The 23,168-nt window shown below is 42.2% G+C and overlaps 1 protein-coding gene across 3 annotated transcripts in view; it reads right to left on the reverse strand.

The window, feature by feature from the left end:
• DYM (dymeclin) overlaps nt 1–23,168 on the reverse strand; it is a 183,695-nt gene that overhangs the window by 86,978 nt on the left and 73,549 nt on the right. For all 3 annotated transcript variants that reach the window (XM_082074229.1, XM_082074231.1, XM_082074230.1), the window contains exon 13: nt 22,640–22,734. In XM_082074229.1, coding sequence (XP_081930355.1) covers nt 22,640–22,734 — 95 coding nt within the window. The remainder of the gene's footprint in view (nt 1–22,639; nt 22,735–23,168) is intronic.

The raw sequence follows: 23,168 nt of genomic DNA on the forward strand, positions 1-23,168 counted from the left end.
AATATCCCACTAACCAAATTATATTTCTATATTTCAAGCAAAATTCACCTCCAATATTAAGAGTATGTTCTGGAGTTTTCTTTTTAATTTTCTTGTTTAACTGCACTATTGATTCTTGGGTTTATCGACTAAAAATTCCTGATTAACTACAAATTTCTATACAAAATGTCTCCATTTTATGAAGTGGGATATTTTGCATCCAACCTTCCAAGCCAACGTCTTGTCTCCTACATCAACGTAAGTCTCTTGTTGCTTCTGTTCTTCAAAGTCTTTTGCAAAAATTCATCACCGCTGTTCATAAACATTTGAATCTCTTAATCACCTACAACTCTGTCTCCAAGTGATTTTCTCCACCGCTCTTCCAGCTACAATCTGGTGATTTGCAAGGAGAACTCATGATGACGAGGACATCATAAGTCAAAACGTAGCTTTGGTGAGATTCTCTGCTTTGATTTGACCAACTGGAAGAGGTTTTGAATTGGTGACAGATGTTCGTTATTTTGTAAGTGAATAATTTTCTATATTTAGGCGATAATTACATATTTTAGGCAACAATTTCATGTTTTCACTAGGCAAAAGTTCGTGCAACGCTGGCTGGGAAACCAAAAGAGATAATAGTGGATGATCTAAATGGGCAAAACAATGGGTATCCACCACGTGCTCATCTTGCCAGCGGCGATGAATTATCGAACTTTCTGGAAAAGTCATTTTCTACACCCAAGAGGAGATGTTATGCACCCAAGACATGATGTTTGGCACCCAAAAGGAGACGTTCGGCACCCAAGAGGAGGGAGATGTTCTGCACCAAAGAGAAGACGTTCTGCACCCAAGAAGAGAGATGTTGTGCACCAAAGAGAAGACATTCTGCACCCAAGAGAGATGTTCTGCACCAAAGAGAAGACGTTCTGCACCCGAGAGATGTTCTGCACCAAAGACAAGACGTTCTGCACCCAAGAAGAGAGATGTTCTGCACCAAAGAGAAGACGTTCAGCACCCAAGAAGAGGGATGTTCTGCACCAAAGAGAAGACGTTCTGCACCCAAGAAGAGAGATGTTCTGCACCAAAGAGAAGACGTTCTGCACCCAAGAAGAGAGATGTTCTGCACCAAAGAGAAGACGTTCTGCACCCGAGAGATGTTCTGCACCAAAGAGAAGACGTTCTGCACCCAAGAGAGATGTTCTGCACCAAAGAGAAGACGTTCTGCACCCAAGAAGAGAGATGTTCTGCACCAAAGAGAAGACGTTCAGCACCCAAGAAGAGAGATGTTCTGCACCAAAGAGAAGATGTTCTGCAACCAAGAAGAGAGATGTTCTGCACCAAAGAGAAGACGTTCTGCACCCAAGAGATGTTCTGCACCAAAGAGAAGATGTTCGGCACCCAAGAAGAGAGATGTTCTGCACCAAAGAGAAGATGTTCTGCACCCAAGAAGAGGGATGTTCTGCACCAAAGAGAAGACGTTCTGCACCCAAGAAGAGAGATGTTCTGCACCAAAGAGAAGACGTTCTGCACCCAAGAAGAGAGATGTTCTGCACCAAAGAGAAGACGTTCTGCACCCAAGAAGAGAGATGTTCTGCGCCAAAGAGAAGACGTTCTGCACCCAAGAAGAGAGATGTTCTGCACCAAAGAGAAGATGTTCTGCACCCAAGAAGAGAGATGTTCTGCACACAAAAGATGACGTTCAGCACCCAAGAGGTGACATTCTGCACCCAATGGGAGATGTTCTACACCCAAGACAGAAGATATTACAGAGGAACTTGAAGCTCAGTAAAGCTTTTTGGTCTAAGCAGAAGATTGGCTTGTAGGAGCATAAATTCTTTCTGCTTTCAGCTATAAACTATTAAACTCTGTTCAGTCTGACGTTCATTTCTTAGCATTCTCCTGAACTCTTCAGGCAAGCTATACAATATTTCTCTTTTTAGTTTTCAAACCACAGCTTATTTACTTAATATTTTAATATTTTTGGGGCATGAGAATGTAGAGTTTGGGGCACGTGTGTTGTTTTGTACAATGTGGGTCAGATCACCTCAGGAAAAGAACATTTGTAACAGGAAAATTCTGAATTAAAATACAGTGTTTTAAGAAATCTGTAAGGCAAACCAAACAACAAAATCCTGCATGGCAATCTGCCCAAAATTCTGATTTTTAATGCTAAAAGCCACCACTTCCATCAGCTTGTCATAGGTCCTATGAGGCCAATTGCTGTGGCTGGATTCGGACGTATCTTTTAGGAAAAAATCCAATTTCACTTAAAAATTGCAATCTTGGGAAATCCAGAGCCCTTGTTCATCTATTCCAGTGAATCACCCACCATTGTCAATAAATACGAACCAGTCTCAATTGGTTTGGCTTCAACTTCCAGCTACTGGAGAACATTCTACTTTTGCAAACTAAAAGGCCCGTAATGAAAGAATTTATTTACCCTTAATCTTCCAAATAATTTCCGAGTAAATTCATAAAACTGCCCTAAAATACCTCCGAGTCCTTTCAAAGTCAACGCTCTCTAAAGAGTGACCTACACATGTGAAATTCTACGGGCTCGATGAAAATCTTCTGGATCCATAATTTTAAATAGTGTACGAGTTAACAAACCAGATGTGCAACCACTTGACGAGCATCCCATTAAATTGCATTTTGAGATCCACAAGCCAATTTTTCACCCATAAAATACCCACAGCGTTGATTTTTTTTAGGGCATTGATTAATATGCTGTGCAGTGCGAAGACCATTCATTTCTAATAGAACCATTTATAAGACATTTCCCTCTGCTAAGTCACTCAATGTTGAGTGTAAAGTGATATTTCGATGCCGAAAAACCCCAAGAGGTCAAAAAACTCACCAGCAGTTGACTAAAAATCACAATCAAAATGCAAGAAAACATCCAATTATATTCATTCAACAAGGCGTCTGACCATTTGTCATAAAAACATCTGTTTTCATAGGCTGCTCTATAGAAATCACAGCATCCTGGTACTATCAAATCAACCTGCAATTTCCAACTTTGACATTAGAATCTGGATGAATAACAACATACGTCTCAATAATAAGAACAATTTCCCAATCAACCTGTAATTAAATTCCATGATAACGCCACGATACTGCAATAGGTACCAATTAAAATATTTCAACTAAGTTATTTACGATTCCAAAAAATAGTTTGCTTTTGTGATAAATTCAATGAAGCTTTTCTTGCCTTATTTTCATTATTCTGCTTCTAATCCCAAGACAGGAGTGGGTTTATTCATAAAAAAGAGAAAAAAACAAGCTGTTGTTCAAAACTTCAAGACTTTTTGATGAGGTCCAATGACTACATCACAACTATTCTCCTTCTCCCAAAGATTTTTAGCAAGTTATTCACCAATAAAGGTTTTCACAGTATCACAGTATGTTTGGGATTGGAAGGGACCTCAAAAGATCATCCAGTCCAATCCCCCTGCTGGAGCAGGAACGCCTGGGTGAGGTCGCACAGGAACATGTCCAGGTGGGTTTTGAATGTCTGCAGAGAAGGAGACTCCACAACCCCCCTGGGCAGCCTGGGCCAGGCTCTGCCACCCTCACTCAGAAGAAGTTTCTTCTCAAATTTAAGTGGAACCTCTTGTGTTCCAGCTTGATCCCATTACCCCTTGTCCTGTCATTGTTTGCCACTGAGAAGAGCCTGGCTCCATCGTCGTGGCACTCACCCTTTATATATTTATAAACATTAATAAGGTCACCCCTCAGTCTCCTCTTCTCCAAACTAAAGAGCCCCAGTTCCCTCAGCCTTTCCTCACATGGGAGATGCTCCACTCCCTTCAGCATCTTGGTGGCTGCGCTGGACTCTCTCCAGCAGTTCCCTGTCCTGCGGGAACTGAGGGGCCCAGAACTGGACACAAGATTCCAGGTGTGGTCTCCCCAGGGCAGAGCAGAGGGGCAGGAGAACCTCTCGGACCTACTGACCACCCCCTTCTAACCCACCCCAGGTCCCATTGGCTTCCTGGCCACAAGGGCCCAGTCCTGGCTCATGGTCACCCTGCTGTCCCCAGGACCCCCAGGTCCCTTTCCCCTACACTGCTCTCTAATATGTAATTTCCCAGCCCATACTGGAACCTGGGGTTGTTCCTGCCCACATTCAAGACTCTACACTTGCCCTTGTTAAATTTCATCAGGTTATTCCCCACCCAGCTCTCCAGCCTGTCCAGGTCTCTGATGGCAGCACAGCCTCTGGCGTGTCAGCCACTCCTCCCAGCTTGGTGTCACCAGCAAACTTGCTGACAGTCACTCTATTCCCTCGTCTAAATCGTTAATGAATATATTGAATAATATTGGCCCCAGTACTGCCCCCTGAGGCCCTGCACTAGATACTGGCCTCCAACTAGACTCCGCACCATTCACTACCACTCTCTGGCTTCTCTCCCTAAGCCAGTTTGCAACCCACCTCACTACTCTATTGTCCAGCCCACACCTCCTCAGCTGAGCTGTGAGGATGCTGTGGGAGACTGTGGCAAAGGCTTTACTGAAGTCAATAGGTCCTGTGACTGAAGCCCCTTATAAGACTCATACATAATTTTCTGCAGAAATAAGATTTCGTTACCCGTGGAAATTGGCTGATTCTCAAGCATTTTCTGCTGACACTAATTTATAACGAGATTTTTGTCTGCACACAACATTTGGATGGAACCCACCTGCACTGACTTCACTCCATTCGGGCAACTTCTTTGCAGAGACACTCATGTTTCCCCAACTTTGGCATTTAAATAATCACTAAATTCAAAATACTATTGCTCATCCTGGTGATCGCTCTATTTGTGTGTTGTCCCACCTATCTAGATGTTTATATTAAAACAGTAATTAAGATGATTCCTCAATAACGCTCTTTACATGGGGAATGCTTTCAACACCAGCTCTCCCTGGTGAAGCTCCCAGTGAAGTTTGGATCAATATTTGGTTGTTAATATTTAAAGTATCACAGCGAAGTGAGAGAAAAGATTTACAAAAGTGATAAAAACCTGAGTGCTTTAACTGGAAAAAGCAGGAAAATAGAAAAAGACCATTTTTCAGAAGGCTGAAGGGGCTCTGGATGAGAAGAAAACTGAATTTTATGCAGTACTTGAGCATCACTTTGCAGCAATAGAAATATTTCTGGTATAATAATTGGCAAAATCATATTTCCTATGTCAAGCTGGCTATGAAAATAAAATTGTCCTTAATTTGTTCGGCACCCCCAAACAAATCACTGCTTTTCACTAGTCCATGCGCTAAGCCCGGTTTAGTTTCAAGAATAAATTTCTGGAGATGAACTGCAATCCAAAGAGGTTTAAAACAAAAAAGGGAAGACACACAAGCGTTAAAACATCACACGCCAAACATGTAATTCAACGGGAAACCATCATGGTAAGAATGGGAGAAAATATTTCACATCTCGAAGAACGATTAGTGAAATAATCAATAAATAGCATGGCCACGACTGAATTATTAGACAGTAGCAATGACAGATGATAATCCCAGGCTCAATATTAATGTTATGCTAATGCACAAAAAAAAAAGGTATTGTGTTGTCTTTGTTTTAAAAGTGGTTATTAACTTCTACTAATTAGTCAGTGTCATAATTCCAAAGTCACCTTTACCTTCTCTCCTTTGTTCCTCTCCCCATCTCCAAATTAAAGGTACAAGTGGTCATGTACGTATTCATGTTTGCACACAAAATGTAGCAAAATAGCCAGAAAAACTTTAATTCTAGGGATGTTTCAAGTAAGGCAACATCATCCAGGGTATCAGAGACCAGACTTTATTTGGCGTTAAATCGTATTTTTCTCTAGGAGTCCTGCAAAGTGGCCTGGATGGGAGGTCGTGATTTATAAATCACCATCATTAATTCTCTGTGCACACTTTTATAATCATATATATATATATATATATATATTCATATTCATATTCATATTCATATATAATCATATAAATATATATATATAATCATATATATAATCATATATGATCAGAAATTAACTACTAAAAACTCCTACCTAGATCTTTTCCTAGAAGTTCTATTTCAAATACTCCATTCTCCCCCTATCTCATAAAAGGAGAACCTGGAATGAAAAGCTGAGATTGTACAATCTTCTGAGCTGATATATACCAAATGTATAGAATAATAATATATCTCAACTGATGCACAACACCCAGGTCAGAAAGTAATACCAGTAAACTATTTATCTGTTTCAGTATGGGGACCAACTAGATGAACTTTTTGCTCTAAAAACTTCACAAGCTTGTTATAGGAAACAACATATATATTATTATCGGTGTTTATGTTCAGCCATAAAGCCACTTGGCTTCCCAAGGACAATTTAATGTTGTAGCGATTTCACCCAAACAAGCTGGAATAATTACGCCATTTATTTTATGTTTTCAGATATCAACTTACACAAGCTTTTGGTGTGGACTTCATTCATTATTATTATTATTATTATTATTCATTTTTAAATAATGCCTTTGAAATCTTAGGGTTTCACCTAATTTAATACCATCCCCCTGTTCCGAATCAATGTGGAAAATGCCCCTGGGACGTCTTGATTTTCAACTCCTGTTGAGATCCTTCAGCATAACCCTCCATCACGATGTACTACTAGAAAACTGACCAGGCATATTAAAAAAAGGCAGATCTATCTTAATTTATCATTAAGTGCCATGACAATTTACTAAACTTGAGAGCAAAGTTCTATCATTGCCATTCTCAAAAGGAATTTATAGAGACAGCGTCACCAAAATAAGAGACTTAAATCTATGACACTCATTCCAAATGAACTATGGAAGCTTTGGGAATCCCAGTTTATGTTCTTAGGTCATAGCTTTAGACTAGGATTAAAATACTTGAACATTAAAAGCATTGAAAACTTCGAAAGGCCACACATTAATTTCAGAAGTTGTGTTCTAAATTAAATCTCATCATAAAAGCCAACCCAAGTTGTTATACGACTCCCATTTCCACCAGATTCTTTTAGGATACGCATCGAGGATGCCGTGAAGACCCAAACCATCCCCTTAATGTTATTTTTCAGTTTAGCGAAAAAACCCATGCACAGATCAGTCACGGAACATGCAGCATGCAGTAAATGGAGAGCAGAGAGGTTAATAACCTGGCGGCATAGGATCTGAGAATGTGAGAACAAGTTAAAGACAAGAGTTCCTCTCCATTGTCACTGAGGGTCGAGAAGCAATGTTGCAGCGTGGAGCAGTGGGAGTGGGGAAAATACAGTTTGTCCAAGACATACACATATCTCCGCAAGTGGCGGCAGGTATAGCTGCAAGACAAGGGTAAAGGGAGAAAAAACAGAACAGAAAAAAGAGGTATTTGCCTTTGAGAAAGCTAATTCATGGTTTCACGTTCCTCGGTTTTTGTGCCAAGAGTCAATGGAAAGTGCTGAGTAAGCAGTTCGATATATAACGCATTTGTTCGGCTGGGGCCGGACGCTGGTTCTGTCACTATCGTAAAGGGAGATCACCAAGTTGGAGATCCAATAAATTGGGTTGGAATTGTTATTTTTATTTTTGGGGGGTTGCTAATGCATTAAGAAAAGCTTTTTGCCTCTCTCAATTCACCCTGAAAACATAAAGGAACCAGGTTTACAAAGTTTATCATAAAAACCCCAGAGAATATTCACAAAATTTAACTGATTTTCATGGAAATGGAAATCCTGCTCTAAGGGAAAAAAACTCACATGGAATTAGAACTGCTCTGGGATTCCAGGGGTAGAATATTCCTCTATCCTCAAACATGGTGCTTTATCATAACGGAGTTACACACTTAAGACCTGGAGAGCTTCTTCATGAAAAACTACATGAAATAACGAGAAAGCCATCAACAAAATGTTGAATATTCATCCTAATCAACTCTGGATGCTCTTGAGTAAGAGCTATTGCTACGTCTACTCACAGGATATCCTCCCACTCGTCATGGTTGAGCTGCAATAAACTGCATCACTGGTCAAATACGAAGCACACAGATCATATATAACCTCAAACATCTGTTATTATAGGTTTTGGATAGAAAATACTTCGCTGTATCATGGTGTAAAATACACCATTAGTTGTTCAAATTGTATATGTGTAAGAGTATTACAGAAATGTTACCATTATATGTTAATTACTTAATATAGGAAGGCAGCAAAAACCCAGTCAGTTGCATATATTTTTTGACTCTTACTGTTACTGTAATTTTTACTGTAGAACTGCACACAAAAGGAGTGGAACACATAGGTTGCATAGGAGTGGTCTGCTTCTTCACAGTCTAACAAATTCTTGAATTTATCCATGTTATAATTTTGGAGCTCAGGTATGTACTAGATCACTAGAGTACAACCTCTGTATTTAAAAGGTATGAAATTCGTGCCTGTATCGACATTTCCAGTTGGTCATCTAAGAGGCCTGATTACAGAATATGAGTTTTACTAAGGAACAGGAAACAGAAATCATTTCCAGGTTAATAATTCAAGACCCTCAATTTCTTTTATGAATGTGTACATGGAAATCACAAACTATTAATGCACTAATACACACATCCTGACGACATTCAGATTATGTTGAAGAACCAAGAAGATAGGCATGGAAGAGTGTGACACAGAAGAGAAGGTGCTGGTTGGGGCTTCTGATAGGGTTGTGCTGAAGAAACAGATGGGAAAACTATCAATCTGATCAGAATCATCTGATTTTATGAGGCCTGCTTAAAGGAATAACTAATCTAGTTAGTAAATATTCACCTATTAACTTTTTTTGTATAAAATGTTTAAAAACAGGCATTAACTTTCTAGAATCAGAAGCACTGTATATAGAGAGCTGGATCCAGTAAGTAGCTGTCTGCTCTCAATTACACAGCTCATAGGGGACATCTGCCCAGGGTATAGATTGTGATAAGTCCTCCAGAAAGTACCTTGAGCTGCCTAATGAACGGTGAGATAAATAAAACAGGTCTTCGAGATGCTTCTAGAAGCCTGTTTGCCATCTCTACAGCAGCATGAAGCAAACCCCCCCTTAATTCTAGGCTGAAACCTCCTCACTAAATCAAAGCAAACACCATTTCATAGCTTCAGAGGTTGAATCCTGGCCTACAGGTTCACCTACTGCATTTTGCAGGCCAGTATCCCTCTAGAATCCCTTTAGTAGACATGTGTGGCTAAAAGACTCTTTCAGGAGACCGAATTGTGTAGTTTGGGCGATGAACAGGCCAGAAAAGAGCATCACCAAGGCCAACCCTTGGGGTTCCAAGCCTAACGCTTCATCAACACCATCGTCTTCAAGCGGGTTCAAGTCAATCACTCACCTTTGCTCTGGAAGCCGAGGGACACGCAATCCCTTTTGACACTTCATTTGCCAATATATTAATTTTTAGAAGAGAAAGCAGCTGCAAAGAGGCGATTTTTTAAGCCATCGTGCCTTTTTGGTTTTGAGCACAGCATGTTTTGAGCAAGCCTGGCTCTTCTCTTCACAGGCCGGGGATGGAGAAAATCCAACCCGGTATTTCCAGGGGAACCCTCAAGACATGAGTCTGCTCACAGAATTTGTTCCAAAACCAGATTAAAGAGCATCTTTTAGAATGTTGCTTCGTAGAAGATTGAAATGGTCATGAGTCCATTTAGTATATTTTACCAGCCCTGTTACTTAGAAAATTCTACCTTATTTCCAGCCTGTGTAGGCCTCATTCCAGCAATTTAATCTCATTAGACTTTTTAATCAAGAAGATGAGGGAGCTTTTTATTATCATTTATCTTTGACCCCTGCCAATGCTTTCCATAGACAGGAAGAACAAGATTTAAACTTTAAAGAGTGATGACTAAATTTAGGCTTAACTACTAAATCAAAGGAGAAATATCCCAAAAAAGGGTTTGTGCCTTGTTAAGACAAACATAGGACACCAAAGTCTAAGCGATTCCATCACTAAATCCTCTAAGCTAAACCTGAATAAGAAAATCAAGGCTTAGATCCCTGTGATATGTACATTAAAAAAAATTGACATCCAACTTCCACAGACTAATTGTGGGTATTGAGTTTGAAATCAGACTTACTTGATACACCTGAAATCAGTTTTCAAGCAGCTGCTCTATCTACAGTTACATATTACTGTAATTTTTGTTTTCTGCATGTTTTATGGGGCATTTTACTTTTACTCTACAGTAAAAGGCAATCTTTAGCTACAATACAGTACTAAAAAGCTCGAAAAAGCAATAAAATAAAGGACATTGCAGAAAATAAAGAACATTATGTTCGATTCATGGTGTGTGTGGACATATTATTCATGTATTCTGTTTACCCCAAGGACTGGTAGTTCCACCTCTCCCATCAGACCAGCTGTGATTCCCTGGATGAAACTGAACATGAACATGGAAACTAAATGACATCTTTAACGTAAGATGCTCGAAACTGTCAGGGATCAAGTTAAAGCACCAAATTCAATCCTTTTGAGGTCAGAAAGTGGCATTTAGAAGTCTCCAGGGGTTTATTCCCATGGGTGTTTTTTTGCGGGGTTCTTATATGTTTTTCACTTTCTCTACTACACGTAGTGGTTGGGGAACTGAAAAAATAGACCTAAATAAAACATGAAAACTGATACAGAAAAGGCTCATTTGCTAACCATGAATAATGTGTATTTTGGAATAAAAATATACCTAAAATAATTTGAATCTGCCATCTGTGAACAGACCTGTACACTACCTGATACTTGAGAATGTTTTCTACTCGTGTTTCTGGAAAGTGAATATGTTTCCTTCCCTGATCGTGACATTGCTTGATCTTGCCCAGCAGTTGGTATCAAATGAGAAGGCAGGGAGGAAGCTTCAGTATTGGCTGAGTAAATACGACCAAAAAAAGGAAAAGAAAGAAACGAAGAGAGAGGAGAGGAAGAGGAGGAGGAGGAGGAAGAGGAGGAAGAGGAGGAGGAAGAGGAGGAAGAGGAGGAGGAAGAGGAGGAGGAGGAGGAAGAGGAGGAGGAAGAGGAGGAGGAAGAGGAGGAGGAGGAAGAGGAGGAGGAGGAAGAGGAGGAGGAGGAGGAAGAGGAGGAGGAAGAGGAGGAGGAGGAGGAAGAGGAGGAGGAGGAGGAAGAGGAGGAGGAGGAGGAAGAGGAGGAGGAGGAGGAAGAGGAGGAGGAGGAGGAAGAGCAGGAGGAGGAGGAAGAGGAGGAGGAAGAGGAGGAGGACGAGGAGGAGGACGAGGAGGAAGAAGAGGAGGAGGAAGAGAAGGAGGAAGAGGAGGAGGAAGAGGAGGAGGAGGAGGAAGAGGAGGAGGAAGAGGAGGAGGAAGAGGAGGAGGAAGAGGAGGAGGAATAGGAGGAGGAGGAGGAAGAGGAGGAGGAGGAAGAGGAGGAGGAGGAGGAAGAGGAGGAGGAAGAGGAGGAGGAGGAGGAAGAGGAGGAGGAGGAAGAAGAGGAGAGGAGGAAGAGGAGGAGGAGGAAGAGGAGGAGGAGGAAGAGGAGGAGGAAGAGGAGGAGGAAGAGGAGGAGGAAGAGGAGGAGGAAGAGGAGGAGGAGGAAGAGGAGGAGGAAGAGGAGGAGGAAGAGGAGGAGGAAGAGGAGGAGGACGAGGAGGAGGACGAGGAGGAGGACGAGGAGGAGGAAGAGGAGGAGGAAGAGGAGGAGGAAGAGGAGGAGGAGGAAGAGGAGGAGGAGGAAGAGGAGGAGGAAGAGGAGGAGGAAGAGGAGGAGGAGGAGGAGGAGGAGGAAGAGGAGGAGGAGGAAGAGGAGGAGGAAGAGGAGGAGGAAGAGGAGGAGGAAGAGGAGGAGGAAGAGGAGGAGGAAGAGGAGGAGGAAGAGGAGGAGGACGAGGAGGAAGAGGAGGAGGAGGAGGAGGAAGAGGAGGAGGAGGAAGAGGAGGAGGAAGAGGAGGAGGAAGAGGAGGAGGAAGAGGAGGAGGAAGAGGAGGAGGAAGAGGAGGAGGAGGAAGAGGAGGAGGAGGAAGAGGAGGAGGAAGAGGAGGAGGAGGAAGAGGAGGAGGAAGAGGAGGAGGAAGAGGAGGAGGAAGAGGAGGAGGAGGAGAGGAGGAGGAAGAGGAGGAGGAAGAGGAGGAGGAAGAGGAAGAGGAGAGGAGAGAGAAGAGGAGAGGAGGAGAAGAGAAAAAGGAAAAGAAAATAACAAAGAGAAGAGGGGAGGAAGAGGGGGAGGAAGAGGGGGAGGAAGAGGGGGAGGAAGAGGGGGAGGAAGAAATGTAGCAAATTGGGCGAGGTATAGAAAAATGGTCTAAAACCAGTATTCAGTAACTCCTCTGTAAATACAATCTCGTCTGAAACAGCATAACCAAGATTCAAAAGCAAAATTCCCAGTGCTAGCGTTTAAGTAATTGTAACTCATCATCTTCCTCTCAACGCACGGCAGATTTTAGGAAGACTATAAATCTTTAACGTTACTGAGAGAAAAGTCTTGAAGACATACACGCCACATGTATTAGCTCAGAGAAAAGAGACTAATCTTCACCAATTAAAAAAAAAAAAGAAGACAATTCTGCTAAGCCTGATTAAATATTTAGGTCGTATTGTCTCTGCGGCAGAATTTGAAAAACGCGCAGCAAATTAACATCTTTTGCTGAGTTTGAAGACTTAATCACCAGACTTTCCAAAGGGAGTGATGCTACAACATGACTCTATGAGAAAGCCAGTACAAAAGCCTTTTTTCGAAAGAAAAAAAGGGGAAAATAATAAAAGTATAAGCTAATTAAAGCAGCACATGTTAGTCAGCATCCCAAACTACCTGTAGGAACGTCCTGACGTGCCACCAAGATTTTACTCCTGTTTTTGTCAGATAATCTATGTTCTAGGAAGACCTCTGAGTCATTCCCCAAGTCAAACCCAACCAAAATACATTCTTCTCTCCCTAAAATATGACATAGATGATAACAACATATTAAATCACTCCATGAGAATGACTCATTATTCTCTACCTAAAATATCACTTATTAACGTTATTTCATAAAGGATAAAGAGCAGAAATGCAAACCTCTTGCCAAGGGTAAAATCCATCATCAAATCTTAGGATTTCGGACAAAATCTTTCATTTCTGTTTAATACTCTGCCGCTGATGACATGATGAACTATGGTAATGATGAACCACAGTAGAAACAATACTAATTATTCTATTTTTAATACCAAGATTGACTTGCAGATGTCTGTCGAAAGGTGGGTTGGACCGGATGGTCTCCAGAGGTCCCTTCCAACCCCAACCATCCTGTAAATCTGTTCTCAAGTCATCCCTGACTTGATCCTTTCTCACCACTGGTACTTTCCATCCCCCTTAATCCCCGCCTAAGTTCCTGACCTAAGTAATAAGGTGACTTCTCTTGGCTTTCTAAAAATACTCCATTCTTGCAGGCCTACTTTTCGGATGCACTAGATTTATATCTCAAAGCATAGAGTGATAACAGGATTTGAAATGACGTTATTGCAAACCAGCAGTTTGGAGGGGAGTGGTCATTTTAGGGTTAAAGGTGCCATAACACCACAGAACAGAGAAGCAAAAGAATTATTTGAATATGTAAGAAGTGATTATTTGCGATAAGTTCCATAAGGCCCCATGGCAACGTTCTGTCGCAATACCAGCCAAATGTACACGAGAGGCTTATGAGAGAAATGTTACCTTTACACCTGAAGGTATTGCCTTTGCCACAGTCTCCCACAGCATCCTCACAGCTCAGCTGAGGAGGTGTGGGCTGGACAATAGAGTAGTGAGGTGGGTTGCAAACTGGCTTAGGGAGAGAAGCCAGAGAGTGGTAGTCAATGGTGCGGAGTCTAGTTGGAGGCCAGTATCTAGTGCAGGGCCTCAGGGGGCAGTGCTGGGGCCAGTATTATTCAATATATTCATTAATGATTTGGACGAGGGAATAGAGTGACTATCAGCGAGTTTGCTGGTGACACCAAGCTGGGAGGAGTGGCTGACACGCCAGAGGCTGTGCTGCCATCAGAGACCTGGACAGGCTGGAGAGTTGGGCGGGGAATAACCTAATGAAATGTAACAAGGGCAAGTGTAGAGTCCTGCATCTGGGCAGGAACAACCCCAGGTTCCAGTAGAGGTTGGGAAATTACATATTAGAGAGCAGCGTAGGGGAAAGGGACCTGGGGGTCCTGGTGGACAGCAGGGTGACCATGAGCCAGCACTGGGCCCTTGTGGCCAGAAGGCCAATGGTACCTGGGGTGGATTACAAGGGATCAGTAGATCAAGAGAGGTTCTCCTTCCCCTCTACTCCGCCCTGGTGAGACCACATCTGGAATCTTGTGTCCAGTTCTGGGCCCCTCAGTTCCAGCAGGACAGGGAACTGCTGGAGAGGGTCCAGCGTAGGGCAACCAAGATGATTAAGGGAGTGGAGCATCTCCCTTATGAAGAAAGGCTGAGGGAGCTGGGGCTCTTTAGTTTGGAGAAGAGGAGACTGAGGGGTGACCTTATTAATGTTTATAAATATATAACGGGTGAGTGCCATGAGGATGGAGCCAGGCTCTTCTCGGTGGCAAACAATGATAGGACAAGGGGTAATGGGTTCAAACTGGAACACAAGAGGTTCCACTTAAATTTGAGAAAAAACTTCTTCTCAGTGAGGGTGGCAGAGCCTGGAACAGGCTGCCCAGGGGGGTTGTGGAGTCTCCTTCTCTGCAGACATTCCAACCCGCCTGGACATGTTCCTGTGCGACCTCACCCAGGTGTTCCTGCTCCAGCAGGGGGATTGGACTGGATGATCTTTTGAGGTCCCTTCCAATCCCAAACATACTGTGATACTGTGATACTGTGATATTGATAGTAAAGGAGGGCAAGGAAATGAAAACCAAACAAGCTCTGGAGATGTTTGACAGACTGAAAATCAAACGATAAATATATGAGAGTGTTCTCTAGAAAGGCCTAATTGCTTCAGGACAGATGAAGTTCTACTAAAAAGAACACAAGAATTTGTATATTAGAAGCAGACGTGAGGCGCTGCTGACCATAAGAAAAAAACCAAGCACACACACACACATAGATGCATATATATATATATATATATGTATATATGAAAGTGCTGGGAGGAAGCATCTACTTGGTACTAATGTTTGAGATGAAGAGCAAAGGTTTAATGACCAGATGCAGCGGTTGTTTGGGAGGCAGCATAAGAGATGCTACTACGCGAATGTTCCTTTTGAAACCTCCTGCGCTTTTATCCTCTGGCCAGACACTCGTGATAATTCACGGGCTCCACGCGGGATTGCGGGAGATGCCGACGCCACTCGCGTTAACACCGACGTTTGCATCGCAGCCCATTTCCAGCGGGATTCAGCCCATCTGAACCCATGTAAATCATGGTATTTGGAGAAAAACCTACTTAGTGATGGACCCAGGAGTACAATTAATGAGTTACAGAAACATGTCTCTACACAACTTCACCGAAGGTTGATTTATTCATTGCAGAACTAAGTGTATTTACCTCAAACCTGTTGTTTCCTAAACTTGCTGCAGGCCATTACCATTAAATAGGTTGAGTCATTCAACAGTTACAAAGACCTGATGCATAGTAAAGTTGTTAAATCCCGATTCTTTCTTCTGTACCCACAGTTTCACCCTCCATTTAGAAGCGTCCGATGTTTTAAAGTACAATATTCTCTTTGGGAGCCATGGAAAGGATACGGTGGTGGGAAATAGTTTGGCTTGAGTACTTAAGAGACTCAGAAATATCAGTAACTGTGCTCTCATTCCTAAAACCAGTCAGAATGCCGGTTTGAATATGTGGGGTCTGAATAAATGCAAAATGTGGTGGAAAGGAAGATTTTCAGGAGCAATTTGGAGGGCATTGATTGATTTCTAATCAAGCAATAGCTTTGTTTCGTAATGGTTACCCACAGCCATAATACAATCTTCGTTTGTCCGATAAATCCTTGTGCGTTCATTACTCATTCTAGATCATAGTTCATAGTTCTTTTCCAAAGAGAGATTTTCTAAAAAGGAAAAAGTACATGTTGTATCGGAATAAAGTGATTAATGAGCCAAATAATCTGCAACTGGAGAGAAAATATAGGTTCAAGCAAGTCATTCTCTTGAGTCACCTCTTCATTTCTCTTTGGGAACGCTGTCCTTATAAATACATTCTATTCACAACAAATTATGAAGACAAGACGTTTCTAGGATTCTACCAGAATAGCAAATAGTTTCTAAAAGGCTATTAGAATCCTGTTGTTTTTGTAAATCTCTGAAAATCTTATGCAGGACGATTTCTTGCTATCAACCAGCCTCTTTAAAATGCAAAAATGACGCGATTCACATCTTCAGTGTACTATACATTAGACACCCAAATCCCAAATAATTGGGGTGCTACCCAAGAAGCATTTCGGTGGCCTAAACCCTTTTTTTTCCAGGCCAGCTAAAGGAAATCAAATTACAGAATCACAGAATCACAGAATCGACTGGGTTGGAAAAGACCTCAGAGATCATCGAGTCCAAGCCTTGGTCCAACTCCAGTCCATTGACTAGATCATGGCACTAAGTGCCATGGCCAATCTCAGTTGAAAAACCTCCAGGGCCGGTGAGTCCAGCACCTCCCTGGGCAGCCATTCCAATGCCTGACCACTCTCTCTGCACAGAATTGCTTTCTCATCTCCAGCCTCAATTTCCCCTGGCAGAGTTGAAGCCCATGCCCCGTTGTCCTATTGCTGATGCCTGGGAGAAGAGCCCAAGCCCCACCTGGCTAGAACTGCCCTTCAGGTAGTTCTAGAGAGTGCTGAGCTCAGCTCTAAGCCTCCTCTTCTCCAGACTAAACAAGCCCAGCTCCCTCAGCCTCTCCCCATAGGGCTTGTGTTCCAGTCCCTTCCCCAGTCTTGTTGCTCTTCTCTGGCCCCGCTCCAGCACTTCAATCTCTTTCCTGAGCTGAGGGGCCCAGCACTGAACACAATACTCCAGGGGTGGCCTCCCCAATGCAGAGCACAGGGGAAGGGTCACTGCCCTTGTCCTGCTGCCCACGCTGGTTTGGATCCAGGACAGGATCCCATTGGCCTTCTTGGCCACCTGGGCACACTGGTGGCTCCTGTTGAGCTTCCTGTCCATTAGTCCCCCAGGTCCCTTTCTGCCTGGCTGCTCTCCAGCCACTCTGTGCCCAGCCTGGAGCGCTGCAGGGGGTTGTTGTGGCCAAAGGGCAGCACCCGCCACTTGGCCTTGGTGAACTTCAGCCCATTGCAATGGGCCCATTGTTCCAGTCTCTCCAGATCCCTCTGCAGAGGCTCCTGCCTTCCAGCAGCTCCACACTCCCTCCCAACTTGGTGTCAGCAGCAAATTTGCTGATGATGGTCTCAATCCCCTCATCTAAATCATCAATAAAGATGTTCAACAGGACCGGACCCAACCCTGACCCCTGGGGACACCACTAGTGACCGGCCGCCAGCTGGATGCAGCCCCGTTCCCCAGCACTCTCTGGGCCCGGCCCTCCAGCCAGTTCTTCACCCAGCAGACAGTGCACTTGTCCAAGCCATGGGCTCCCAGCTTTTGCAGGAGTAGATTATGGGAGACAGTGTCGAAGGCCTTGCTGAAGTCCAGATAGACCATGTCCACAGCTTTCCCCTCATCCACCAGGTGAGTCACCTGATCATAAAAGGAGATCAGGTTGGTCAGACAGGACCTGCCCCTCCTAAACCCACGCTGGCTGGGTTGCACTAACAGGAATGAATTAATGCCACTGGCTTTCTCCTTTTTCCTTCCTTTCACTATTAAACATGCAGAAAACTAAAACAACACAACTCAGAACCTCAGTCTGCTCTGCAAATTCATCTGTTAAACACCACTATCCTCAAATATTTCATCCTCTCCATCATAACGGATCCACAAGATCAACAGTTTTAAAAGCTGTGAGGTTCCACCAGAAAAATCAAATTTTAATTCCCCAATTTGAAGACCATTATAAAATTGTATTGTTTCCAAAGAGTTTATATGGCATAACAACTCTAAAAAGGGTTATTTGTGATCATTAAAGATGGGACGACGGGACCTTCTACCTCCTAGTGACATTCTGCATTGCGTGCAAGAATCTGTGTGATGCTCTAGATTCCCTGCAAAGGGTTCCGAGACTTCGACAAACTTCAGTTCTAAGGCTGCGTTAATTAGCGTCACGTTCATTTAATCACACCGTTCGTTTCATGACACCGAAGTCCCGCACAGTTTCTTGGATGGCAGAAGAGTAATGAGTTATCGGAACTCCAAATGACGGAATTATCATGATGGTTTGTCTTACAGGTCAGCAGAGACACAAAAATGGTCAAGGGAAGAGAGAATCATCTTGCCCAAAGTTGAGCTGGTAGAGCGGTATCTATGTAGAGATTAAATCTAAGCCACGCCAGCAATCAGTAATGATATTAAGGAGTGCTGTGCTATGAATTCTATGACACGCAGAGCAGAGGGTACCAATTCTGCTTTGTGTGAGACGATGCTGAGATAGCGCAGAACAACGGATTGTCCAAGCCTTCTCTATGGTTCACACCAATCCGATCTATCCTAAAATAAAGCTGTCCGTCTGTCCATCTCAGTGGCTCACGCCAGATGGGGGACGAGGGTATTACTGTCCCATCGGTGCCCCCACGGAATCCCCAGCAGGTTGAACCAGGCTTAAAGCAAGTTCAAGGATATTTCCATGTTGGAAACCACTGATATCGGCCTAAAACCTCACCTCCATATGTTACCCATGGGCAAAAACAGGCGAGTCCACATGAAGCTGTTGATAAAGCTAAAACAGCTTATTAATACATTTGACTGCAACTATACTCAACGCATCGTAACAAAAGATACTTATTTCCTTTTAAAAATTAACTCAATGATATTGACATTGCTACTAATATTCTGTTTCCCTCATCTGAACAATAGTTGTCTTGCCTTTCCTACTAATTGCGATGACACCTCCCAATTTTGGACTGGCTGATCAGCTTAGAAGCTTCTCCGCAGCTAATCTAGGTCAACAAGCTACTAATACGGCCAGCATATGTTTCTTTTCTTTAACTGTATCGAGATCTTTATAAATTGCTTCTGTCTCCCGGCAAAAGCCACTCCACAGATTCCAGAAACTCCATCTAAAAAGTAGCAATGACACAGTGGAGGATGAAGAGCATAAAAAGCATCTTGGAAAAGCCAAAGCCACCCAAGGTTGACCAGTTGCCACCACAATCTCTCCAATTATCCTGTTGCGTGCAAAACTTCGACTAATGACGGATTAAAACTGAAGTTCAGACTCGGTGGCTTGGAGCTGTTTGATCTTCCATTCCCACAATGTTCTCTTTTCAAACTACCTGAACATGAGGATATCATGAATATCTTTTTCTCAGAAGCCACTGGTATTCATTCTACTTGGAAAACCTAACAAAAAGAGAATTATCATGATTGTAACATACTGCACTGCATGGGGGGAATCACATTCTAAAGCAGTGTCTCATAAATAGAGTATTATTTTATATCCAGGTTAGATAATAAATGTTTCCTCCTCCAACCTGAAATGCTACAAAACTCTTTCAAAGTGAAGAAGCAAAATGTCTTCGAGGTTTTAATTCTTATTTTTTGAGGCTATGGCAACAAGCTGGTTGAGTTGCAGATAAATCACTTGGAGTTGTATCCACAGAAATCTGCTTTTTTGTGATACAAATGACCCAAGTTGTATTTGATTGAGCTCTTGAGTACAGTATATTGAATATTGGCAGATAATTCTTTCATAGATAAATAGTTTTCTGAATTTCAAACAAATGGCCGTCCCCGCTCAGAACAGGATTAGGAAAAAGGCTGCGTGGCAATGGAATTACGTCTCACATTAAGGAATCATTAGAGCATCTGGTGAGGCTTAAATTGTGACTATTTGGTGGTATTGCTAAGCAGATTTTAAGTGTTTCACAGCTACTTAATTTAAAAACCTACAGCCCAAAACACTTTATTTAATATTAAGTACCATCTTTGTAGGCATAGAAAACACTTTTTCATTATGGAGACTGTGGTTTCTTCTCTCAGGGATATTTGTATTCTCACAGTAGAACCTAGATAGGAATTTCAATAGAAATATTCTGCTTTGACATCATGGAGCAATTTGGGTCCGTTAGTGCTGGCTAAATTTAATAACAGATTTCATAAAGCAGGAAAAGGATGGACAACGTATGCCTCAAAACATCAATCTCTTATGAAATAGACGTGTTCTTAAGTCTTTATGCCTATTGCTTTTCTGGGTAACTGAAATTTTATAATAAATCTGTGCCTTTCGAGAGGAAATCAGGTGAAAATATTTATTTTATGATGCTTAAGCATGTCGGGGAACTCAAGGTTGTAAAGCTTAAAATGAACAGCATGGGTATCTTTGGACTATTTATCACAGAATCACAGAATGGACTGGGTTGGAAAAGACCTCAGAGATCATCAAGTCCAAGCCTTGGTCCAACTCCAGTCCATTGACTAGATCATGGCACTAAGTGCATATCATATTATATAGGATATAATATATATCACGTTGCCTTTGAGATTTGCTTCTTCGGTTGATGAGCACGTCCATTTCCTGTACATATCCTGACGTCATTTACAACTATCAAAATCAGCTCCAACGGTCAGGATCACCAATATCTTTCGCAGGCTGCCATCCTCCCACTCTATACCTGTATATTGTGTGGTTACTATTTGTCATAGAGCCCAGCTCAGATCCCACGTGAAGTCTCTCTGCTAAAAACATCCAGAAACCAACCAAGAGTAGCTACCAAGAGCTTACGTCTTCGGAAGAACCAAGAGTTTCAGATATACCAGTGTTGTGTGTTTGCTCTAATGTCTCTCTTACTATTTGGCACATTTCAAGTGTGGTTTTGTGAGTCCATCACACAATTAAAGAGAGATAATGCGACAGAACTTTTTGTTGTTCGCTCCTTTCCACATGCAACACGAGAAGTCTGTCTGCCTTCCGTAAGAATATCATTGCTATTATTTCATAAATAAAATCAAGTGGCAACGCCGAAGTCACATTTGAACCACACGTATCTGGAGAGATGGCAAATGAGTCACCCAAACGTGCCAACGTCGTTGGGACATCGTGTACGAGGAGCGTCGCACGACCTTCCTTGGGTCTTGGGTTTTAGGCATCAGGGGGTGAATCAGCCTCAATGTGGCTGTTGTTCATAGGCTGGTATCCCCGTGGTTTCAGTCTTACAAGCCTAGAGCTTCTGTTGTCATGGGTCTTGAGGTAAATATCTACCTTTCCTCATTCAACCTGGATGATCTTAGATCGATGTCAAGACTGTCTAGATACAGGTTCCGCATAAAAGTTCATTTTCTGGATGATGGCTATTGTGTCTTTCTTAGAAGCAACCTCTCACACGAATGCTTCCAAATGGAATTGAATTGTAACTCGGGTCTGAGTTTTGTTTAAAACCTAAAGCGGAAAGCCAATTACTCTGCAAGCGAATGACACCAAATGAAGATTCCAGTCTCAGTTTCGTGAGAATAAACATAATCTTTGAAATTGGCCACTCTTTTTTAGCTATCAATTGCCCTGTAGTTCTCTCCCCCCATTTTGATCAGTAATTCAGTCAGTTACAAATCAGCTTCCTTAGTGAATAGTCAGATCTCCAATAAATACAGTTTTGGGTTTCTTCTGCAAGGCAGTATTTGTATGTACATGATTGGAAGAGTTTCTGTATTTCAATTTCTTGCCAGCAGTGGTAAAGGCATCATGTGTTGTTATACCTGATGGTTTCACATAAAAAGATGTTAAAAATTAATTTAAATTCTGAACCTCTTCCTGGCCCAGTTTTAACAAACACGTCTCGCTTTGGTTGGCAGAAACAGCACAAGATAACAGAACCAAATCAGAAAGCGGCAAGAGACGAAAAAGCTCTGAAGTAGAAAACAAAGCATCCTGCTAAAAAACAGATCAAGTTTTTGAGCGTCTCACGTCTAGGATTTGAGAGGCCAAACGCTGCCAATGCTCGGAAAACTCAGAATGTACGTCTCTGATTTAAGAAATTGTATTTAAGACAATGTCTGTGATACGTAATGGGAAAACAGCTTTGATTCCAATTCTGACCACGGGCATGAAAAGAGGGCGAGGATCAAGCAGGGAAAAGGTGCAAGGATGTGTGAAACCTGCGTATTTGTCCACAACCAACCATTTCCAAAAGAGAAATGGTTTGGAGAGAACTAAATCCTAAAGAGTAGAGATTTAAGAACAAGATATATCTCTGGTTAACCCCGTCCTTTACAAAGTGTCCAGGCACGCGATTATAATTGACTTTCTTTTGGCACACTGGCTGTACTTGACAAAGACTAAAACAGTTTATTCCAGATTCAATATTTACTGTTCTAAAGTTACGTAGAACCAGCGCAGATGTTGGCTATTTGTTAATAAACTAATAATAAGCTTTATCATTTGAAAAGTACAGTTGTAGTGTCCATATTAGCATAGCCTCAGTCACAAAATGATCATTGCGTTACATCTCATTTAACAACTAAATCTTTGGCAAATACGGAGGGAGAAGTAAAGCAAGTTAAAAATCCAGTCTGCGTCGTACTTGAGAACCAGTACTCAGTGTGTTTTTGTCATAATGTGGCTAAAAAAACCCCATAATTCACACAAAGCCCTGAAAACCTCGTTTGAAAGCAGCTCCTGAACTGCAAACAATACTCCGGGATGATTTAGTTATTCAGTTATCATTTCAGCTATTAATTTCATGGATTTCTATTTACCTGATGATCCTCTGAGCAGCGTATTGGTGAAGCGAGCGGAACTGTGCTGACATATTTGCTAAGGCTGCCAAGCAATTCGTGTGAAGGTATTTGTCCTGTCAGAAAGAAGAGGAAAGCAAAACCAAAAAATCAAAATAAAACACATCAAAGTGTCCTTTTGATACACACCGACACCTATTAAAGGTTCAAAAGATGGAGTAATATATGTAATATATGTCTCCCTATTAACTTTGAATTTCAAAGTGTTCTGCATCTCCCAGAAATAGAACCATAAACTAGAGTTCTGGTCCCCTTGTTCGCATCCCTGAAACCATTTGACCAGACAAGTATTTAAGTACCAGCCCTATTGAAGTCAAGGGTTTTCACAGAACCAAACTTGGCCACTTCTCCAATGCAATGGGGCATTTTGCCCATTCCAATTGAAAAGAAGCGTTTATATAACACCAAAGATGTCCAGATCCTCCAAATCCATGCCAAGAATGTCCTCGTTCCTTCGAATTCTTTTGATTATACAAGTGAAATCCTTAAC

This window comes from Streptopelia decaocto, assembly GCF_964273445.1.
Source record: "Streptopelia decaocto genome assembly, chromosome: Z".
Classification (NCBI taxonomy): domain Eukaryota; kingdom Metazoa; phylum Chordata; class Aves; order Columbiformes; family Columbidae; genus Streptopelia; species Streptopelia decaocto.